The sequence below is a fragment of the Erpetoichthys calabaricus genome, chromosome 9 (assembly GCF_900747795.2).
Source record: "Erpetoichthys calabaricus chromosome 9, fErpCal1.3, whole genome shotgun sequence".
In the NCBI taxonomy this organism is placed as follows: Eukaryota; Metazoa; Chordata; class Cladistia; order Polypteriformes; family Polypteridae; genus Erpetoichthys; species Erpetoichthys calabaricus.
Genome location: NC_041402.2, coordinates 81,565,421 through 81,586,554, shown reverse-complemented (window position 1 = coordinate 81,586,554; position 21,134 = coordinate 81,565,421). Strand labels below are relative to the sequence as shown.

At 36.1% G+C, this 21,134-nt stretch overlaps 1 protein-coding gene across 2 annotated transcripts in view; it reads right to left on the bottom strand.

Moving 5' to 3' along the window:
• The window catches only part of vat1l (vesicle amine transport 1-like), a 229,473-nt gene that overhangs the window by 103,506 nt on the left and 104,833 nt on the right, over nt 1–21,134 (bottom strand). Inside the window, exons 5-7 of one of the 2 annotated variants that reach the window (XM_051932018.1) lie at nt 18,311–18,414; nt 11,852–11,907; nt 9,157–9,488 (exon numbers count right to left, since the gene is read on the bottom strand). In XM_051932018.1, the coding sequence (XP_051787978.1) occupies nt 9,483–9,488; nt 11,852–11,907; nt 18,311–18,414 (166 nt within the window). In that variant the 3' untranslated portion in view covers nt 9,157–9,482. Of the gene's footprint in view, nt 1–9,156; nt 9,489–11,851; nt 11,908–18,310; nt 18,415–21,134 lie in introns of those variants that run through there. The other variant, XM_028809815.2, reaches the window with a different exon arrangement.

The window sequence follows — 21,134 nt, the reverse complement described above, 5'->3', positions numbered from 1 at the left end:
AGCCAGAAAACTTATTTATCTTAACTTCATGAATTGAAAATTCAGGATTCGTAAATCATGTGTCTTTTCCTGTTAGAGAGGAAAGTCCTGTCTAAGCCAAAAGATATAATTGATGAGTTACGTGCCTACTTCTACAGGAGAGAAAAGGTTAAACTAAGCTTTCGGCATTTTATGTATAGTGTTGTATTAGTCCTTTGTCAATACATATCTACAGTATATTTTTGTATATATCCACCTTCTATTTTACTTATGTTATGAATAAATTGTATTTTTTTTTATTTCAACAAGCATGTCTGGGTTATTGGTGAAAGCAAGTTTTCAGCCATGTTTCGATTTGGAACAAAGAAAATAGAAGTGTTAATGTAGACTTTTGCCAGTTTATGAACAGGTCAGGTCAGGTAAGTTTGGGGAGCATGGACTGGTACAGCACATTGGCGCACCCACCACAAAACGAAACAGTTCGGGATTCCAGTTGGCAACCCCCAAGGCAGACACATGGCCCAGTCCCTCCCTCCAGAAATGACCATTTATCTGCTGCAGCCAGGTGTTACGTGAGCTTCCCCTTGGCCTGGACCAGCCGCTAGCCAGATCACCCTCTGTGTATCACACCACATAGGTATTGTGCCGTAACTGACACTCCCTCACAATGCAGGTAATGTGTCTTATTTGGGACTCCATGAGCAACAACTTGTTTTGACACAAAGTCAAGCAAGCTGTCCAGTCCAGTCTTCATCCCAGGTCATAGATAGCATGCCATATTGCATGTCCATGTTTCACAGTCATATAGCAAAACAGGAGGCACCAGGACTCTAAAGACTTGGACATTCATACTTTTTTGCACAGATATTGGGTTTGCCACATACCCCCATTTTCAGCAAACTCATAACCCCCCATGCTCTCCCAATCCATCTACTGACTTCATGCGAAGAGTCACCAGAGACATGAAAGTTGCTGCTAAGGTAAGTAAACCTCTCAATGATGTCGACACTCTCTCTGTATACAGACACGCTGCAGACAGCTGTGCCCAAGAGGTCATTGAAAGCCTGGATCTTCACTTTTATCCAGGAAACTCGCAAGCCCAGACAGCTCTGATCACAGCCTCCATTGACTCCACAAAGATCACAGCATCATCGACAAAGTCAAGATCAGTGAACCTTTCCTCACCAACAGATGCCCCACAGCCCTGCCCAACACCTAGTCCATGCAAGCATTGAAGAGAGCAGTTCATAAATTGTACAGATCTCTTCATATTTCCAGATCTCTTCATATTTCTGGTGTCCCGGCCGGTACATGAAACAGAGACCCTACACCCCATTACCTGCATTAAACTGCCATCCCAGGGTGGCTGTCTTATTGATACTTAATCATCAAAAATCCTGCAATAGTCAATTTTAATAAAATAAAGATAAAATCTTTCACCTCTCATTTTTGCATTTACTATAGAACTAATTTCTATTTTACTAAAGCAACAAATATTTGGGGAATTTATTTTAACATGTGCTACAGATAAAGAAAGAAGGAAGGACACTGGAAGGGTCAGTTTGTTGAGTATATGGAAAAATGCCCTTGGTGTAACCATTCTCTGGGCACAGAAGCTATAAAGCGGGATAAATGGGGACCATAATTTAAAGGAAGCAGGCCATGTAGATGGGTAGAAGTAAGGTCGTCCAATATAATATGTTTGAACTCCTTCACATTTTATGGAGAGCTGGGAGTGCTTGGCCATTTAATTAAGAGTTGGGATTCAAAAGTGCTAGAATGTCTCATGCTGTCTTTATTATATTTACATAACAGTAAACATTTTTATTTGGAATACAATTAACACATTATTCAGAGAAGGGAATATGGCATTAGCTAGCTTCAAATTCTATTACAGGATCATACATATACATTATATACTATGAAATTACGGAAAGAAGGAATTCTATAGTAAGGAATTTATATCTGCATTAAATCCTCTTTGTATGCTTGTTAATGTAAGACCCAATAATGGCATTTTTAATTATGTGCGTTTATTGTTTTCAACAAGTTAATAATTTTTGTTAATATGGTATGGTATTTGTTTATATTTTTATCTTTATTTTGTCGATGCCACTTAACCACCATTTTGGTGTGTTTCTTTTCAGGGGCACTGCCACTTTGAAACATTTAGCTGTTAGGATTCTTAGCATTGTTGGCCATGTGCTGTCATCACAGTCATGCTATAAAAGATTTCCATACACATTAACTTTATGAAAATTAAAGATTTTGTTACAGATTTGTGCAAAAGCAAAAAAAAATCAGATTTAGATTCTGTTTTAATAGAGCTTTGTTCTTTGACTTCATATTTCATGCATCCATTTGAACTTTGGTAGCCAGACTTTATGTTTTCATGTACTGTTATTTCCAATGACCTGACTTTTCTTCTATAAAACCCTTATAGAAAGACCTTCTACATCTCAGCCACTCTAATTATTAATTGTCCAAAGGCATTTCACTTTTAGTTAGCAATGGTCACAACAATTACCATGTTTTAGGATTTCACTGATCAGAAGACTGAGTGAGAAAAAAAAATCTGAAAGTTCTCTGGAACTGGGCCAATCAATGGTTAGTCTAAAATAATTTAGGGTACAAACAGAAGAGGACCTTTGTTTTTATTGTGGTGGAGCAGATCATTTGTGAGAAGGTCAGACTTGCGAACAGGTCATTTTAACTTCAGGGATACAACACTTTTATAATGACTGTCACATTAAACAATAACATTAAAGTTGGGTCTTTCATGGGTAGTGGACAAATTGTCTGGATAATTACATTCACATATCAAGGCATTGTTCATGAAGTGGCAGAAAGCCCATATAAAACTGAAAAATTTCAAACATTTCCAAAGACTGTAAATCATGCAAACAGGCAGCAACAAGTACAGTTTCTATGGTGACAAGATAACAGAAACTGCCAAGTAACGGCAAGAAAAGATTTGAAAGCCTATGAAAAAACTGAAGACCAAACTAATACTTTATACTAGGCACAGTAATGTGGTAGAGGAAAATCTGTAAAAAAATTATTTCTGGGGAAGTTCCAGAGATTAACATAGTAAAGAAGGTATCCACTCTGATGTATGACTTCCTCATTATTCTGGAGTCAGTGAAGACGAAGTCAATTCAAACCAGAGAATGGAGTTCAATGCATTATCACATGAAGTGGGATGGCTATGACTGCCTGTTGACCATGCCCCATCTAAACTCATTTTTGATGGGTGTGCTTAAAAAATTCAGAAAACTGAAAATATACAGTGCATCTGGAAAGTTTTCACTGCATATCACTTTTTCCACATTTTGTTATGTTACAGCCTTATTCCAAAACGGATTAAATTCATTCTTTCCTCAGAATTCTACACACAACACCCCATAATGACAACGTGAAAAAAGTTTACTTGAGGTTTTTGCAAATTTATTAAAAATAAAAAAATTGAGAAAGCACATGAACATAAGTATTCACAGCCTTTGCCATGAAGCTCAAAATTGAGCTCAGGTGCATCCTGTTTCCCCTGATCATCCTTGAGATGTTTCTGCAGCTTAATTGGAGTCCACCTGTGGTAAATTCAGTTGATTGGACATGATTTGGAAAGGCACACACCAGTCAATATATAAGGTCCCACAGTTGACAGCTCATGTCTGAGCCCAAACCAAGCATGAAGTCAAAGGAATTGTCTGTAGACCTACGAGACAGGATTGTCTCACGGCACAAATCTGGGGAAGGTTACAGAAAAAGTTCTGCTGCTTTGAAGGTCCCAATGAGCACAGTGGCCTCCATCATCCGTAAGTGGAAGAAGTTCAAAACCACCAGGACTATTCCTAGAGCTGGCCGGCCATCTAAACTGAGCGATTGGGGGAGAAGGGCCTTAGTCAGGGAGGTGACCAAGAACCCGAATGTCACTTTGTCAGAGCTCCAGAGGTCCTCCGTGGAGAGAGGAGAACCTTCCAGAAGGACAACCATCTCTGCAGCAATCCACCAATCAGGCCTGCATGGTAGAGTGGCCAGACGGAAGCCACTCCTTAGTAAAAGGCATATGGCAGCCCGCCTGGAGTTTGCCAAAATGCACCTGAAGGACTCTCAGACCATGAGAAAGAAAATTCTCTGGTCTGAGGAGACAGAGATTGAACTCTTTGGTGTGAATGCCAGGCGTCACGTTTGGAGGAAACCAGGACCCGCTCATAACCAGGCCAATACCATCCCTACAGTGAAGCATGGTGGTGGCAGCATCTTGCTGTGGGGATGTTTATCAGCGGCAGGGACTGGGAGACTAGTCAGGATAAAGGGAAAGATGACTGCAGCAATGCACAGAGACATCCTGCATGAAAACCTGTTCCAGAGTGCTCTTGACCTCAGACTGGGGCAACGGTTCATCTTTCAGCAGGACAACGACCCTAAGCACACAGCCAAGATATCAAAGGAGTGGCTTCAGGACAACTCTGTGAATGTCCTTGAGTGGCCCAGCCAGAGCTCAGACTTGAATCCGATTGAACATCTCTGGAGAGATCTTAAAATAGCTGTGCACCGACGCTTCCCATCCAACTTGATGGAACTTGAGAGGTGCTGCAAAGAGGAATGGGCGAAACTGGCCAAGGATAGGTGTGCCAAGCTTGTGGCATCATATTCAAAAAGACTTGAGGCTGTAATGGCTGCCAAAGGTGCATCAACAAAAGTATTGAGCAAAGGCTGTGAATACTTATGTACATGTGATTTCTCAATTTTTTTTACTTTTAATAAATTTTCAAAAACCTCAAGTAAACTTTTTTCACATTGTCATTATGGGGTGTTGTGTGTAGAATTCTGAGGAAAAAAATGAATTTAATCCATTTTGGAATAAGGCTGTAACATAACAAAATGTGGAAAAAGTGATGCGCTGTGAATACTTTCCGGATGCACTGTACTTTACAGCATAAATTAAAAGGGCGTTCCTGTAGATTATCTTGCTAGCCGCAATTATCAAAAGACACCACAAACAATAAGAAGTAAAACAAACCCTGTGATGTGATGAGGAAGTAGTTTTAAATGGATAAATTCATTGTAGGTTTATGCAAAATGGAAGACTGCTATTCTGAGACAGAATTTATGAAGGACATGTCTAGTACTGGTATGAATCTAAGTAATTGTAAGACTAACTCTTCATAAGATCAGGTTTTGAAGCAAGAACCCATGAGCACACTATGGATTTCAAAGCAGACTGGACTGCACTTTAAATGGTTGGATTAGTATGAGGTAGATGACTGTGTTTAACCCCAAATACCTGTTAAATATTCTGAAGGCTGCAGAGGACACAAACAGATAATATGTCTAAAAGTTGTTTACTCACAAATGTAACATTATTCACTTCCTTATCCCTTCCACAATAAGAGTGAAATGTTTGTTTCAGAAGATGCACAATAGGGTGCTCAGTCGGGGCAAGGAGCTGCCTCAGCTCTCAGAAAGGAGTCAGTGATATGTACAGTTGCTGCATTTCCACTTGGTGGACATCCTAAGATGACATGAAATTTACATGTAACAAAATAGCCATTAACATAAATTGCATATGTTTTGGTTCCACTAAGACAGGATACAGTGCAGCTGCACACCTGTAAGGTGGACAATCTGCCATGAGTTTGGTAGCCCCAAGATGACCCTATGAAAGAAAATGACTTTGCCACATAAGCTGATGGGTGCTTTAACTGGAACTTGTTTGGGAGGCATTCTGCTGTCCCTTATCAAAGAAAGATATGAGCCCAGTGTGTGGATACACACCGTCACAACCACTCACTGGATTCAGAGTTCAAATGGTTACAGGTTTTCATCCATCCATCCATTTTAACTATACTCTTAATAAGACACTAATTACTTTTACTGAATTGAATTGTTTGCCTAGTTAGGCTACTTAATTAGCATAAGCACAGTACATCATTTGACATCATGAAATTTTTATCATCATGCCATATATAGCACATATTCTTATAGCCTGTATAATCTGATACCAAATGTCTTTTCCAATGCATCTAATATCTAATTAATAAACAGAGGCATGCCACATAATTAACCAGTTCTTCTTCTGCAAAACAAACTGATTCACAGTTGTACTTGTATCGCAGAATTAATCCCCTTTTTTTAAGAACAATCTTGGCAAAAAGAGCTTGCTTAGCAAGCATAAAAAACATTTACGTTATTTCTTTTTAAATAAAACATGATGTTGACTCTACTCTAAATGTTTGTGAGAAAGCAAAGCAAACACTGCAGGGGTATTTTCAGCTAGTGAAATATAGTGTCCATTACCCAAGTGTATTAAAAAATGTGAATTTGCCTCTTCTGGAAAAAATGAGAAAATATGTAACCATTGCAGCCTTTCAACACCATAATTTTACACCCTTGGTTGAATTTGCTCCTTAAGACCTTCTAGTTACTCTTCTACTTCAAAATACAAAAATACTAGCAGTCTGCACTATATATAAGAAAAGACGTAACTTATTTTTTGTTAATTCTATGAACGTTGTTATTCTCAATTAATTTCAATAAGCTCTGTACTATAAAACTATAATATAGAAACAAAACTTTAAGAGGAAAATTATCTATAAAAATACACTTAAAAAGATTAAAGAAAATCAATATTTTAACAGATTTACCATAAAATCTAAACATTCACTAATGCACACATTTAATTGTATATAAAATGAAAATAAATTCACATTTCTGTTAAAAACACAGATGAATTTTGACTAAGACACTGATTACTATGAAGAGCAGTAGTCAAGGTGGTATGCAATAACAGCAAGTGTCCATATTCCAAATTCACAGCAAAGTATTATCTAAAATTAAAATAGTTTCTTCTTTGAAAGTCAAAGCCTATTTACACATATTATGACTGTTCTCCAGGCATTATGCCAAGAACAGTTGTTAATTGCAACTGACATGAAAGAGCTGTCAAACATTTAATTAAGGTTATCACAACAACCTATGCAAGCCTATTAAATTAAGAAATTGTTTGCAGCATTATTAATTATATTATTTTATAAGCATGAAAGTTTAAAAAGGTCTGTAGATGTTCTGTTTCAATGAAGCTTTTCTGTACTATCAACAGACAAAAAATATTAAAAAGAGATTCCAATGATAATTTTAATAAAAATAAAAGACAACTTTGTCAAGAACAGAGAAACTGGGAACCAATTCTCAATACAAGCCTTGGGATGATGTTTTCAATGATGCATTGGGGTGGAGAGACCAGCTCATTAAGACTTTGCCCAAACAAGCCACTGGAGGTGCCTTCTGTGCTCACACAACTCATATTAAAGCGACTAACACACTGTAAAATCAAATGTATTCCCACTCTGGTGTAAAGAACTATTCTTTCACTGCCAATGCAGATTTCTCTTCAGTGCTACATGGGAAACTGGGAAAATACCTAGAAATTTGCTGAGATGGTGGTTCCTTTAAAAAAAAGTAGTAGAAGGAGATGATACTTCTCAGCCACCATGGGAACCTACAGCAAAGCATTAGAACAGATGTACAATGCAATATGGAATCAGCTCTTACTATGGAAGTGGACTGTCTTTATTCTTGCATATATATATATATATATATATATATATATATATATATATATATATATATATATATATATATAAACAGATGGTGGAATTATGTGTATATGGAGGAGGCTTTCATGAAATTTTATTGGTGGTGTTATAAATAAGGGTCCAGGCCTGCTGCTGTATTCAATATATTAATTTGCCTGACTACTGTGGTGATTTTTTTCCATTTAATCCTTAGCAGGAGTACTAGACTGAAACTAAGTGAGTGAATTATGAAATTATGAAAATTGTAAAAATAATAATTGATTCAACATAAACAGTACATATTCTACATTTCTATACAACCCACATCATTCCCAGCATTACACAGGAATGTGAGAAATAAAATAACATTAAACTGAAAATCTGCACTTGACATTGATCTATCTATTTATCTATGAGATTGAAAAAAATCCAATTATATTGCAGTTATATTTTCAAATTCTAGGTGCCAAGATAGGCAACCCTGCCCAAACCTAAACTGGATTAAGCTGATTTGAAAATGTTGCGATCACCTATTTAATATTTCCATAATTTTATTCTGTGAGAGCTGCAAATATACCTTAAAGGTTTTGTGACAGAATAAATTTGAGATATATTTTTTTAATTTACGATTATCGCCTTCTTCCCCAAGAGATTAGGTGAAAAAAATTAATCACGTAAAAAATAAAATTAAACAATAAATCATATCTGGACTTCTTTCTCTTTAAGTGACAGGAATAGAGCATTCAAAATACATTTCTTGCCTTAAATGTTCTCCTGTCATTTTCTATAAAAAATAAACACAAACACTAGAATTTGTTAGATTCAGCTTCCTCAAGTAAAGCTGTAACTTTATCACTGCTTGCATAGTTCATGTTCATATCAAGACCTCATACTAAGGTATGACTGTAAATTGTAAGATACTTTATTCTAAACATTTTCTAAAAAGACACAACTACCGTTATGTTTTTTATATTTATAAGGAAAATATATTTTAAATTCCTAAAGACCTTTTTTGCCAAATCTGTTAACTGTTCAAATGAAAACAACAATTTGAAAACTATCTTGTATAAATAAAGACTTGTCAGAGCATTTTTAAAAAGTAAAAGGTAGAATATATTTCTAACTTATCACATACCCAGTGGTTAAAAGCATTCAAAGTGCTATGGAAAGTTAAAATCTATCCTGATAGTAAGAAGCAAAAAGGATGAATCATTACATAATGGGACAGTTTTTCATCAAAAGGACAAATTCATATATACACCCACACCCACTAACACAGGGTCAATTTAGAGTTGGTGCATCTTTGGATGTTGGAAGAAAAATTGAGTAGCTAAAGAAAATTCTATTCACAAAGGCGTAAGAACCTAAACAAGTAATGTTTGAGCCAGTTTTTCAACTCAGGACTTTGGAGATGTCAGTTTTCAGTATTATCCAGTGTTATGTTCACAATGTCCCAAACACATGTATTTTTTCCAGGGCTGCTATTCAATTAAAACATTAAATCACAATCACACAATTAATTTTTTTTTATTTTTACACTTTTTTATTTACACATTTTAAATTTTTACACCATAACCCTAACACAGTTAGAAGAGGTAGGGGGTAAAAGAATGTCTGGATATCTTTGCTTAAACTGCTGCTCCTGTGACCAGGACCTGGATAAGCAGAAGAAAATGGATGCATGGATGAATGGATGGATGGATAGTCAATTCAAGGGGTGCTCTTTTTTATTAATTCCTTTTGTTTTTCCAAAATAAAGAATGAAATCTCAGTGCTTTAATTTGACATTTCACAATGGGTTTTTTCCTTCTCTTTTTGTATTTAGCGGCCTAACCTCCAATTAGCTACTGATTGGAACAGTTCCTGACAGCAGCCTGGAAATCCCACCCTTGACGGGCAATGCTGTCAAACACTGCCTTCCTACTTTCAATCCTGGAAAGAAACAGCACACATAACACAGTTATTTGTAAAATATATAGTACAGTCATGTGTTGAATTACAAATCCATTTGGGACCCTCCAATTGGTCATATGTCAAATTGGCCATATGTCAGTCACAAAGTACACAAGTCATTGCAATTGAGGCCCTTTAGATCTGGTGTGGGTCACTGGTGCCCATACTTTAACTGCTGGTACAGAGTAGCACAAACAAATCTTTGAGTCATGGTTTCCACAAGCTGGGTCCGTGTAAGGTAGTGTTTCTCAAGTACAGGTTCACATGGCCAGTGGGTCGCAGGTTTCAGTCACTGGTTCGACTAAGCTAGTGTTTCTCAGCCACTAGGTTACGACATAGGTTGCTGTTGTTGGTTCGCAAGTGGGTCACTTAAATGATCATCATTGCTACACAATATGTTTCCCTGTTTCTAAGCGAGTTCATTTCACCAAGGAGGACCTCCAATAATACTTGCTTCATGAAGGGGGCAGTTTGCAATTGCTGCTAATGGGTCATCAACTCAGATGGCATTAAACTGGCACATGACTGCATTTATTTGGCAGTGCTAAACCGACACTACTATTAATAGACTTGGATTAGTTTGACGTTGCTTCATTAACAATGTTTGAAGTGAGGTCAAATTTACCTTATTTATTTAGTGCATTTAGGTGTTGCTTTATAGTTTAATTGCAGAAATTGTGAATGTGTTAATCACACACATTAATGTTGAATAATCAGCAGCACTATTTTTACGTATTAAAATATTGTTAAATAAACAACTTCAGGAAAACACTCTCAGAAATAAATGTGCTCAGATGCATCCAATCTCAAGACTCACCTCCCTGCTTCATTAATTGGTCAGGAGTCCAGCTCAGTCACAGCTTACTCACTGGCTAATATTGAACTTCATATTATATCGGCAAAAAGCATGCACTGACACAAGAAGAAAATATTACTCATATACATGTGCATATCAAAAATGCTTCAAAAAAGACAATCAAATCACCTGTGCACTTTCACAGACTGACACTAAATAACCCCAAGGTACTCTAGTTTTGGATCACCACTATGAATATAATAATGACAGGAGGAGGGTCCACAATTCAAATGCTTGTTACAACTGTGCAGTACTCAAATCTACAATTGGTTACTTGTTCTACGCTTTAATATCTGAGTAAACTGAAACTAGATGTGATCCCTTTCCAAAGCAAGCCTTTTTCTTATTTTATAATTTTAGCAATAGCTTTCTTACTGCCATTCAAGTTCCTTTTGATGGTGTAGGACATTTCCATTAGTGGAAGAGAAAGAACATATAATCTGGATATGCACTTGTGATGCCCATCCATGACCAGGGTGCAGAAAGTGCAAAGTGCAAAGTGCATATTTATTAACAAAGATAATACCCAGGTACTGTGCAAATCTTTAAATAGGTAAATAATCCATAAATAATTTATAATAAAATCATTTTCAGGGAGCAAAATGAATCAATAATAAATCCAAATCAGAGTTAAAATCAATCCCAAAAGCATAGAGATATAATCATGTTTCTTTTCTTCTCTGATCTGAGCTCCAGTGTGTGTGTGTATCTCACTCTCTCTTATTTGTCTCTTCCCCTCTCACACACTGGGTCCCCACTCCGTTTCTCATCCTCAATTAGACAACGCTGAGAAGCTCAGAACCATTCTGCCAACTGCGTTTGGTCTGGCAGAATAACTGAAGCACTCAATCACTCCTGCTCCTCCAAAATACTCTGCAGGAGCGATCTGCCCCTGGAATGTCATTCCCTTCGCTCCCTCTCTACTGCACACCTTGCCTCTGATACACCACAGAGGCTCACCTACTCAATCCACTCTCTTTCATTTCTTCCAACTGTCTTTCCCAAATTCCTGGACTTGCTTTTCTCCCATATCTTTCTCTTTCTGTTCTTTCTTAACCCTTTCTTCTATCTCTGCTCAGGTCCTTTTATATCTTTGTGGGTGCAGGTGCTTTGCTTACTGACTAGCAAAATGTTGACGAGGAACAGCTGAGCTGATCGTGCTTGCATGTTAACAAGCAATCATCTACTTTCCCTGTTGCGCACCCTGCAACCACATAGTTTTCCAATGACATGCACCCAACCCCACCAAGCCTGAGCGCACTGTTTTTATAGTAAAATCATGCACCACCACAACCCCTAATGCACTCCAAGACAGCACTGTTAAAGCAAGGTAGAACACTGACATTATAATAAAGTGGTATTAAAACAAACATCTTCCACTAAAAAACACTTAGGACTATAGCAAAGCAAGGACATTATTGTAAGCTCATGTTAAATTTTGAACATAAAAATTCAAAGGAATCAATAAGCATTTGGTAATACTTACAGACTTAGCAAAGCTAAAAAAGCTTTTTGTTTCACCAGTAACCATGTTTGAAGAACCTAAAACAGCATGAAACATACAGTTAGTATATTTTACCAACCACTGAATATACAAAGGAACATAATTTAAAAACAGCTAGTATGAACTGCTCATTTAAATAAGGAAATATAACTTTTACTGTATGAAGTATAAATATTCAAATGCTTTAAAATTCTGTTGTGTCTCTCACTAGCTTAGCATAGGAATACAAAGTATAATTATAATATTCTTAGCTGTTATATAAAGATCTTTATACTATAACCCAATCTTTCAATATTATCATTTTTTTTCATTTGACTTCAGTAAGAATAAATAACAATCATAGAAATAGGAGCAGTAACAATATACAACAATAACACCCTTCAAGGTCTAAACTCCCCACTCCACTCTAGAATTGACCTGTAAAACATTCTGACCTGTCATTGTTTTCACATGTCTTAAAAAACAACTATTATCATACACTGATAATTTCTGTATTATCTATATCTATTATTTATTTATTATATTTCATATATTACACATCAATATTGCTGCTGCTTCTTTGTCTGTCTTGTTTTTGCACAATGTCTTGTCTTATTTGTGTTTTAACTTTAATTTTAATTCTATTTTTAAATCATTGTTTGCATGTCATGTTGTTACACTGTGTACCCTGAGCTTCACAATTTCATCTATCTGTATACTTGTATATGGTTGAGAAGACAATAAAGTTCATTTTGACTTTGACTTTGAAAAGTGGTTCCTGAAGAACTGAAAGTTACTGATGTCTGTGTGGACTAGTGAGAGAGGACCAACAACACAGTGACCCCAAAAGCAGAGAAAACAGTTGGGAAAGGGAAGACTTAACGATAAAGTAGCACTAATTGGACTGTCCAGTCAACCAGCTCCACACCAAACACATAGGCTCTTGCCACTTCTCAGTACTGGAGCAAAATGTTCTGTTAATCCATGCCACTGAAAGTTCAAGTATAAATAAATTAAATGTAGAGGACGTCCATAAGTTTACAGAGCGAAAGAGAGATAGGTGTTTTGCAGCAAGGGGCTAAGATTAGCTTTGCAGAGATGGTACTCAGATAGAAAAACCTCTGCTGTATAAAGTTCAAGGCGTCCATGAGTAGAAATATTTGAAGCAAAAGGGCAACATTAACAGAGAGAATATATGACAGGCAAGTTACAAACATAAGTCCAGAAAACCAAGACTAGAGGATAATCTCCAAACATATGGAGAAACGTTCCAAAGGATTATTTAAAGGGCACGAGTGACAGATGGGATCAACAGCCAAATTAATAGCGTCAAATTTACAAGGTGGTGAGGTACAAGTGATGTGCAAATTTAAACTAAGTATGCTGGTAATTTGGGTTTTTTTAAAGATGCAGAGAAATAGTAAATTACTGTGCTGCAATTTGGGATAGCATGGAAGCTACATCTATAATGTGTAGAAGGCAGTGCACATTATCTGCAGCCTGGCAGGAGTAGATAAATCCAGTTTTATCAGGGTTAATAAATTAATGAATAAAACTCTGCAGATGGAGCTTTACAAAAAACTTCACACTAGAATTCATTAGTGTCAATTAGATGGCTCTTTGCCCTGTGCAAAAATGAGGATAATCACAGCCAAATTAATAGAAAGGTTCAGATTGGAGGTGGAGGACATGGCAGAGTTTAACATCTTCATTTAAGGTGGTGCTAGGTATTTCTAAACACAGAGCCTCCTTAAATTCTGATGATGTAATCGGGTAATCCAATGCATTGACATCAACTTCTGAAAAGCCTAGAAAACAGACAAGTTGTCTACAAAAATAAATCATTTCTGAAAGTGAAGAGTGTTTTTTAATTGAATTTGTTAAAAGCAAGTAACATTCCATACAAGCAAATCAAACTTGACAAAACTAAGTTCAAACAAAAAAAATGAAGAGTTAAACATTTCAGTAAACAATATGGAAGAAAAGAAGTTACTCATATCCAGATGGTTGTTAGTGAGATTTTTTATACATAAAACAGAACTTATATACCTTCCATGTTTATGACACGTTTGTGACAACAGAAGGGAATTGGAAGTAATAATTTTGCTGAATACTCCTGGTACTGTTTTTCTTAAAGTAACACACTGCTGACACACAGCTTTATTTATCATTCAAACCAAATATGAATTATTTAGTTATAACAGTAACTGATTTATTGATGTAAAATAGTAGATGAATGATAAGTTTTTGTGTTTAAATTCAGGATAAACCCAAGTTTGTTTACTAAGTAATAGTAGGGCAATACTAAATACTCTTTACACAAAAGGCTGGAATTTTAATTTACCTGAGTCCAATAAAAAAACTTTCACAAGGACTTAACTCTTAGTTGTCAAAATTTCTATGTTTTCTAAAACCTAGCTTTTCCAGATTAGATAAATGGTAAGCTTGCTGTGGCTTCTTAAGATGCAGGATCTTGAAAAACTAGTTAGGTTATCTGGCTCAGGCAGAACTGACTATTACAATGCTTTACATGCAGGCTGAGGTTGTCTATATTGCTCATTTACTGTGTTACATTTAATTCAAAACATGAAAGCGAACATGCCCGTATAACTCCAGGGATAAAACCTTGCTTGGACTTCATACTAAAATATAGCCTACGCTTGAAAGAAAAAAATTGGCTTACACATAAAAAAAGGTCAGATTTCTAATACTGTAGTTATGACAAGTCCCACGCTAAATTCAATTACAAATCTCAAATCAACTTAAAACTATGCATGTGTGCATGAACTTTTAGCCACTCCTTGTCACCACCCAGTAGTAACCACGTATGACCTTAAAAACACTCATTTTGAATATTCAGGACCTAATCGGCTTATAAATTTGGCCATGTTCCTGAGTAACATCTTCACTATCAAGCCATGGGAAAACAGAGCTAAAACTAAACTTAAACGAATGTCAACTTAAGGTATTACTGACATTTGGCAGAGTTTAAGGAGTGAACTATGTTACTAAAATAAGTCTCAAATAAAGAGGATTTTTTCCTCTTTTTTAGGGCCACAGTTAGTGTAAATACAGTATATAAATTAATTAATTCCGCGCAAGGTAAATAACCAATATTATGAAAAAGCCCAAAAGGACTCAGACTTTAAATTAAATTGAAAGACAGTATTTTAGCATAGAATATTCTTGTTAGAGCTGCTCCTGAGGCTGTTCCATGTTACTCTTTTATACTTTTTTTAAATTACTGGTAATAGTTGTTCTTGATTTGCCACTGGAAAATCATTTCCATTTTGGTATGTTTAAAAATGGATTCGTTCTCACAAAAGATGGATTCACTCTCAAACATCTTCCAAATAAAGTAACTTATCATTTGCCTATGGAATGATCCTTTTCAGACTGTGTCTAACACAGCTGTAATTTTCTACTTAAAACCACCCTACATAAGTTTACAGTGGGTATAGAAAAGAATCAATTTGTTGCTTTACAGACTAAAATGAAAACACACACAAAATAATTTTTCAGCTTTATTTACTCAATGCAACCTATAATATCAAAGTCAAAGATATGTAAGAAAACGTTCAGAAAAATAACAAATTAAAAACTGATAAAGTTTGAATTAATAAAGGATGTCAGTACTTTGTGGAACTACCTTCTGCTTTATTTAAAGCCTTGAGTCTGTTGGGATACTTCTGTACCAACTGTGCACACACAGAGTGAGCAATGTTTGCCCACTCATCTTTGCAGAACTGTCCCAGCTCAGTGAAACTTGATTGTGATCACTGAAGGACTGCAGGCTTCAAATTATTCCACAGATTTTGAAAATGGTTTAAGTCTGGGCTCAGTCTTGGCTACATTAGGACATTAACTTTTTTTTCCTTCAGCCACTGTATGGTCAGTTTTGCTGTGTGCTTCGGGTCATTGTCATGTTGAAAGGTGAACACACTTCCTATCTTCAACAACAGGTTTTCTTCAAGATTGTGATGGTATTTTGACCCATCCATTTGTCCTTCTACCCTTACAAGTGCCCTAGTCCCTGCTGCAGAGAAACACCCCCACAACAGGATGCTACCACCTCCATCTTTTACTATATGGTATGTTTTGAATGGTGAGCTGTATTGGCTTTCCGTCAGGTGCACCCTTTGGTGTTGAGGCCAAATAGTTAAATTTTAGTCTCATTTGACCATAACACCTTTTTCCACTTAGCCTCATAATCTTTTAGGTGCATTTTGTATTTTCTTGCAACCCACCCGTACCAGCCACATTTATGGAGCGCTTATAATATTGTTTTCGTATACACAAAATGACCACTCTTTGCCATAAAGTCCTGTAACTTTTTCAAAGTTGCCATTGGCCTCTTGTTAGCCTCACTGACTTGTTGCCTCATCATTTCCATCATGTTTGGAGGGGTGGACTGATCCAGGGAGAGAACCTAGTAGTACCAAACACTTTCCACTTCTTAATTATGGACTTTACCATGCTCTGAGGGATTGATTAAAGCTTTTGAAATCTTTTTGTATCCATAGAATACTATTCCTGGTACTAGAATGCTCCAGGAATAGCTGGTTTTATGATAAATAAATACAATGATTACAACTGATCTCACATGCAAGCCAGTTACCTTAGTGTGGAATGGAGACCTGATTGAGTTTACAAGTATTGTTTTTGGGGGGAGGTGATCCTTTATCAGTCTCATTTATCAATTTATCATTTATTCTTCTTTGTTATTTTTCCAAACTGTTACTATTAAATCTTTGACTTGGGTGTTATAGGTTAAATCAAGTAAATAAAGCTGAATAAAATATTTTTGTGTGCTTTCATTTTGAGCTTTAAAGCAACAAAATGTAAATATTTTCAAACAGGGAAATTCTTTTCTATACCCACTAATATATACATGATGCTTATATTTTTGTAATTATTTGACAACATGATTACATGTTGTTTCTCTGTGTATGTTTCAACATTATGTTTTGTGTTTGCTGCATGTCATATTTCATATTGTAAAAGACACTTGGATCAAAAGTGAAATATCATTTAATAATAATTACTTAAATTGAACTTGATGAAGCTGGCTTTAGAATAAGATGAGATGAATTGAAATTGAAATATTAGTATATGGAAAAGGTGAAAAATTCACCCACATGTATTATTCGTGCTGTGTTATATCCTGGGAGGATACCGTTTTCACTCAGAGAATTTATTTAATTTACAAATAATTAGATCATTCTTTTATTGTATTGAGAAAAGTTAACATTTTTCAGACCTGGTCCTCTTTGGGGAATATTTCTTTTCATAATAAAAAAAATCAGCTTCTGTATTTTAGTCCAAGTCTATTTAAAGTCACAAACTGCAATATTTAGTTGTTAATTTCTTGAATTCCCTGTGACACAACTGGTATTTTTATTAAATAATTTTCCATACTATGTTAAGAGACCAGGATTTTGCACATTTTTTACATTCCAAATCCAAGAAAATTAGTAAATGAGTAAACATGTTCACTATTCCATCCATCCATTATCCAACCCGCTATATCTTAACTACAGGGTAATGGGGGTCTGCTGGAGCCAATCCCAGCCAACACAGGGTGCAAGGCAGGAAACAAACCCCGGGCAGGGCGCCAGCCCACCGCAGGGTGCGAACACACACACAGACACCCACACACCAAGCACACTAGGGACAATTTTGAATCTCCAGTGCACCTAACCTGCATGTCTTTGGACTGTGGGAGGAAATCAGAGTAACCGGAGGAAATGTTCACTATTCCAGAAGAACAAAATATGACTTTAACATTTTAAACAATGTACATCATATTTAATAAGGCTTCCACCACTTGTATTTCCTTGTTGGGCTCATTTCTGTTCAGTCCTTTGATATTAGCTCATAACACACATACACAGTAACTTAGTGCATTTAATATGTATAAGAAACCAGGGTGTGGTGCCTGATTTACAAAAGTACTGTACATACACCTAAACACATTTTCAAGCAAAAGGCCAAGTGCAATAAGCACAAATATACTTAAAATATAAGAGAAATGGTAAAATGCTAATTAGCATAAATATTTAACTTGATTGCCTTAATGCACCATGCAATGTGTTCACTGGCCTCTGCCACTCTTTCATGTAAAAGTGACTGTTATCATTTTAGGGTACAATGTGTTGCTTTGTGCAAAGAACTGCTTAATTTTGAAGGAAAAAAACAATTACAAGACCAAAAACCTTTGAGAATTTAGGATGAGGTTTTATAGATACTGAGAAGGATGAACCATCAATTGCAAAGGTGGGTAAAGAAAATAAGAGGAATCAAAAATATATAAGATATATCATTTACAATCACTCTGACAGGACACTTTTGTTACTGATCTTTTCATCAATAAGCCACTTTTGTTGTGATGCTCATCATTCTCATTACTCCAATACAGAAGAACTTTCCAACTCTAATAACTACTGCAAAATTAATACCTACCATATAAGATATATGTTCCAAGTGGCTTTAGAAGGCCTAAACCTTTTCCTGTGTTTTCACCACAAAGGCAATCCAGGACAATATCTACTCCATCTGCAGAGATTCTATAAGATAGACACAAGTTATTTTATTTTCAATCCTACGAGGAATGTTTACAAATAGCTGATTTATTATTTTGCTAAACTAGTTTTAATCATGGCTCCTCCCCTTAGACCAATTTGCCTATGATAACCCTACTTAGAGCACAAGGCTCCAGTTAACAAAGCTCTGAGACTCACTGAAGCACAGAAGCCACTATACCAGGGTTCTCAAACTCTGGGCCTGGAGGGCCGCAGTGGCAGCAGGTTTTCATTCTAACCCTTTTCTTAATTAGTGACTCGCTTTTGCTGCTAATTAACATCTTTTGAATTAATTGTAATTGACTTGTTCTTGAAGACTCAGACCCCTTGTTTCTTTTTTCTTAATTAGCTGCCAAACAATAACGAGATACAAAATGAGCCAAAATTTGACTAGCAAACTGTGTCCATCTTACAGTATCTAAAATTAAAGAAAGATGAAGGTCTCAGGAATGTTGATCTGCTCAGGTCCACAAAACATTTTAACAGTGCTCTTAGAAAACTGAAAATCAACAATTTCAGAAATGTATGCTATTTCACAATGAGAGCAGCAACAAGCCATGAAATTAAAGAACAGGTTTATTTAACAACAAGAATTAGACTATGAGTAAATGGATTTAGAAAAGGACAAGTATTCGTCCAGCAGAAGAGCTAATTAGCAGCCCAGTCTGTGTCAAGGCAAGAAGGAATTCAGAGAATGTACACTTGTCTATTCTTGCTCACAGCTATAAAGCTTTTTTTTATTGTAGGTTTCTTCAGGCTGCATAGTTGTCTTGTGACACACATAAACATGTAAATAAAAGTTAATTGGTATAAAGGAGACCAATTTTACATCTGATATGGTCCTAGCTGGAATGCATAACAACACTGATAAAAGATGAATTCATTCATTTAACTCTTTTCTTTCTGCAAGCAATACCTGGACCTAAACTTACCATGTTTTTGAAATAATACACATCTAAGATAAATAGTTCATCCTGCAAGATTAAAATAAATAAAGCAACAAAAGTATAAATAAGGGGATTCCTTTGTTTAATTACTGCCTCTTCTTTATATGTACAGTGTCACACACGTGTGCATGGGGGGCAGCAGCAGGGTCTGGTTAGTGTAGAAAAGCTGGTAAACACGGCTAGTCATGCGCACTAATGCCTCTTTCTCCTTCCTTGCAGGAACAAGTAAAGCTAGTTTCAACCCCTTCCAACATCAAACCACACCCCTGCACGATGTCACTTCCCCTTCTCATACTGACATCCCGCCTCTTCCTTCCTCCCCACTATGTAAGCTTACCAGTCATCTGCTACAGCAAGCATTACTAACAAGCAATTTTCTATTTTGTAGCGATCCAGACAATATAAAAGGTGGACCCCCACCTCCCCAAACCTTCACGTTGTCTTTTTTGTATCATTACAACAGTCTGAAATTAAATATCCTTCATTTTATATATAGACAAAATTGCCATAAATATGCAATCAAGTTACTTATAAAACTCAGCCATTCTCTTTAACATTTCCTTTGCATGTCTGTACAGGATTTTTTGGTGGGAGGTGGCCTTTCTTTTTATTATTTTTGATCAGAGTTCTATTAGTTGTGTATGTTACTTCACTGTCTATTTTTAGAAGTAATATGTTAATCTGTAATAAAAAAATGTAAAAACAATAAAGCTTTGAAATTTCCTTTTAGAAGTCCAAACAAATTTAACTAGATTTGCAAAAAATGCACAGTGACTGATTTGTTTGTGCTTTGTTAATTTGTATATATTTATTTACATTAAATAACACTTCCTTAACATACTGAACCTTGAAGCATAAAGTTAAAACTCGTAGATCCTGCTGCTTTTTTAAGTACTGTAAATGAATTGGCATGAATTTGGTGTTAATATACAATGGATTCAGACCACTCCACTTTCTGCACAAATTATTGTGGCATAGACGTAATTTTAAATCGATACATTTGCCATTTTTCCCCATCAATCTACACTTAATAACCTATATTAACAAAGTAAAAATATGTTTTAGAAAGATTTGCAAATTTAGTAAAAATCAAAAACTGAAATCTCTCATTTATATTATGCAACTATTCATACTAATTTCACATAGTTTGGAAAGGCACATTCCTATGTATATAAGGTTCCACAATTCACATTGCATGTCAGGACATAAACCAAACCATGGGGACCAGTTATCTCTCTGTAGACTTCCACAATAAAACTTTGGAGAGGCATAGATCTGAGACAGCATGAAAAAAACACTAATGAAGCTTTGAGTATAGTGGCTAATTACTGAAATGGAAGAAGTATGAAACATTCCTAGAGTTGTTCACCCATCCAAACTAAGTAACTGGGTAAGGAGGGCTTTGGTCAGAGGGATGAAGAAGCACTCAATGGTCACCCTAACAGAGCTTCAGAAGTCCTCTGCTAAGATGTGAGAACTTGTTGGATGAAAGAACATCTAAGTAGCACTCCATCAATCAATTGGTTATGGTAGCCTGACCAGACAAAAGCCGCTACCTAGAAAAAAACATATGGCAGTTTAAAGGACACTAAGATCATGAGTACGAATATTTTCTGGTCTGATAAGACAAAAACTAAAACTCTCTGGGCAGTACTCCAAGCTCTAGGTTTGGAGAAAAGTCCAGACACTACTCATTACCTGCCTAATACCATCCCTAAAGTGAAGCATGGTGGTGGAAGCATCATGCTGAGAGGGTGC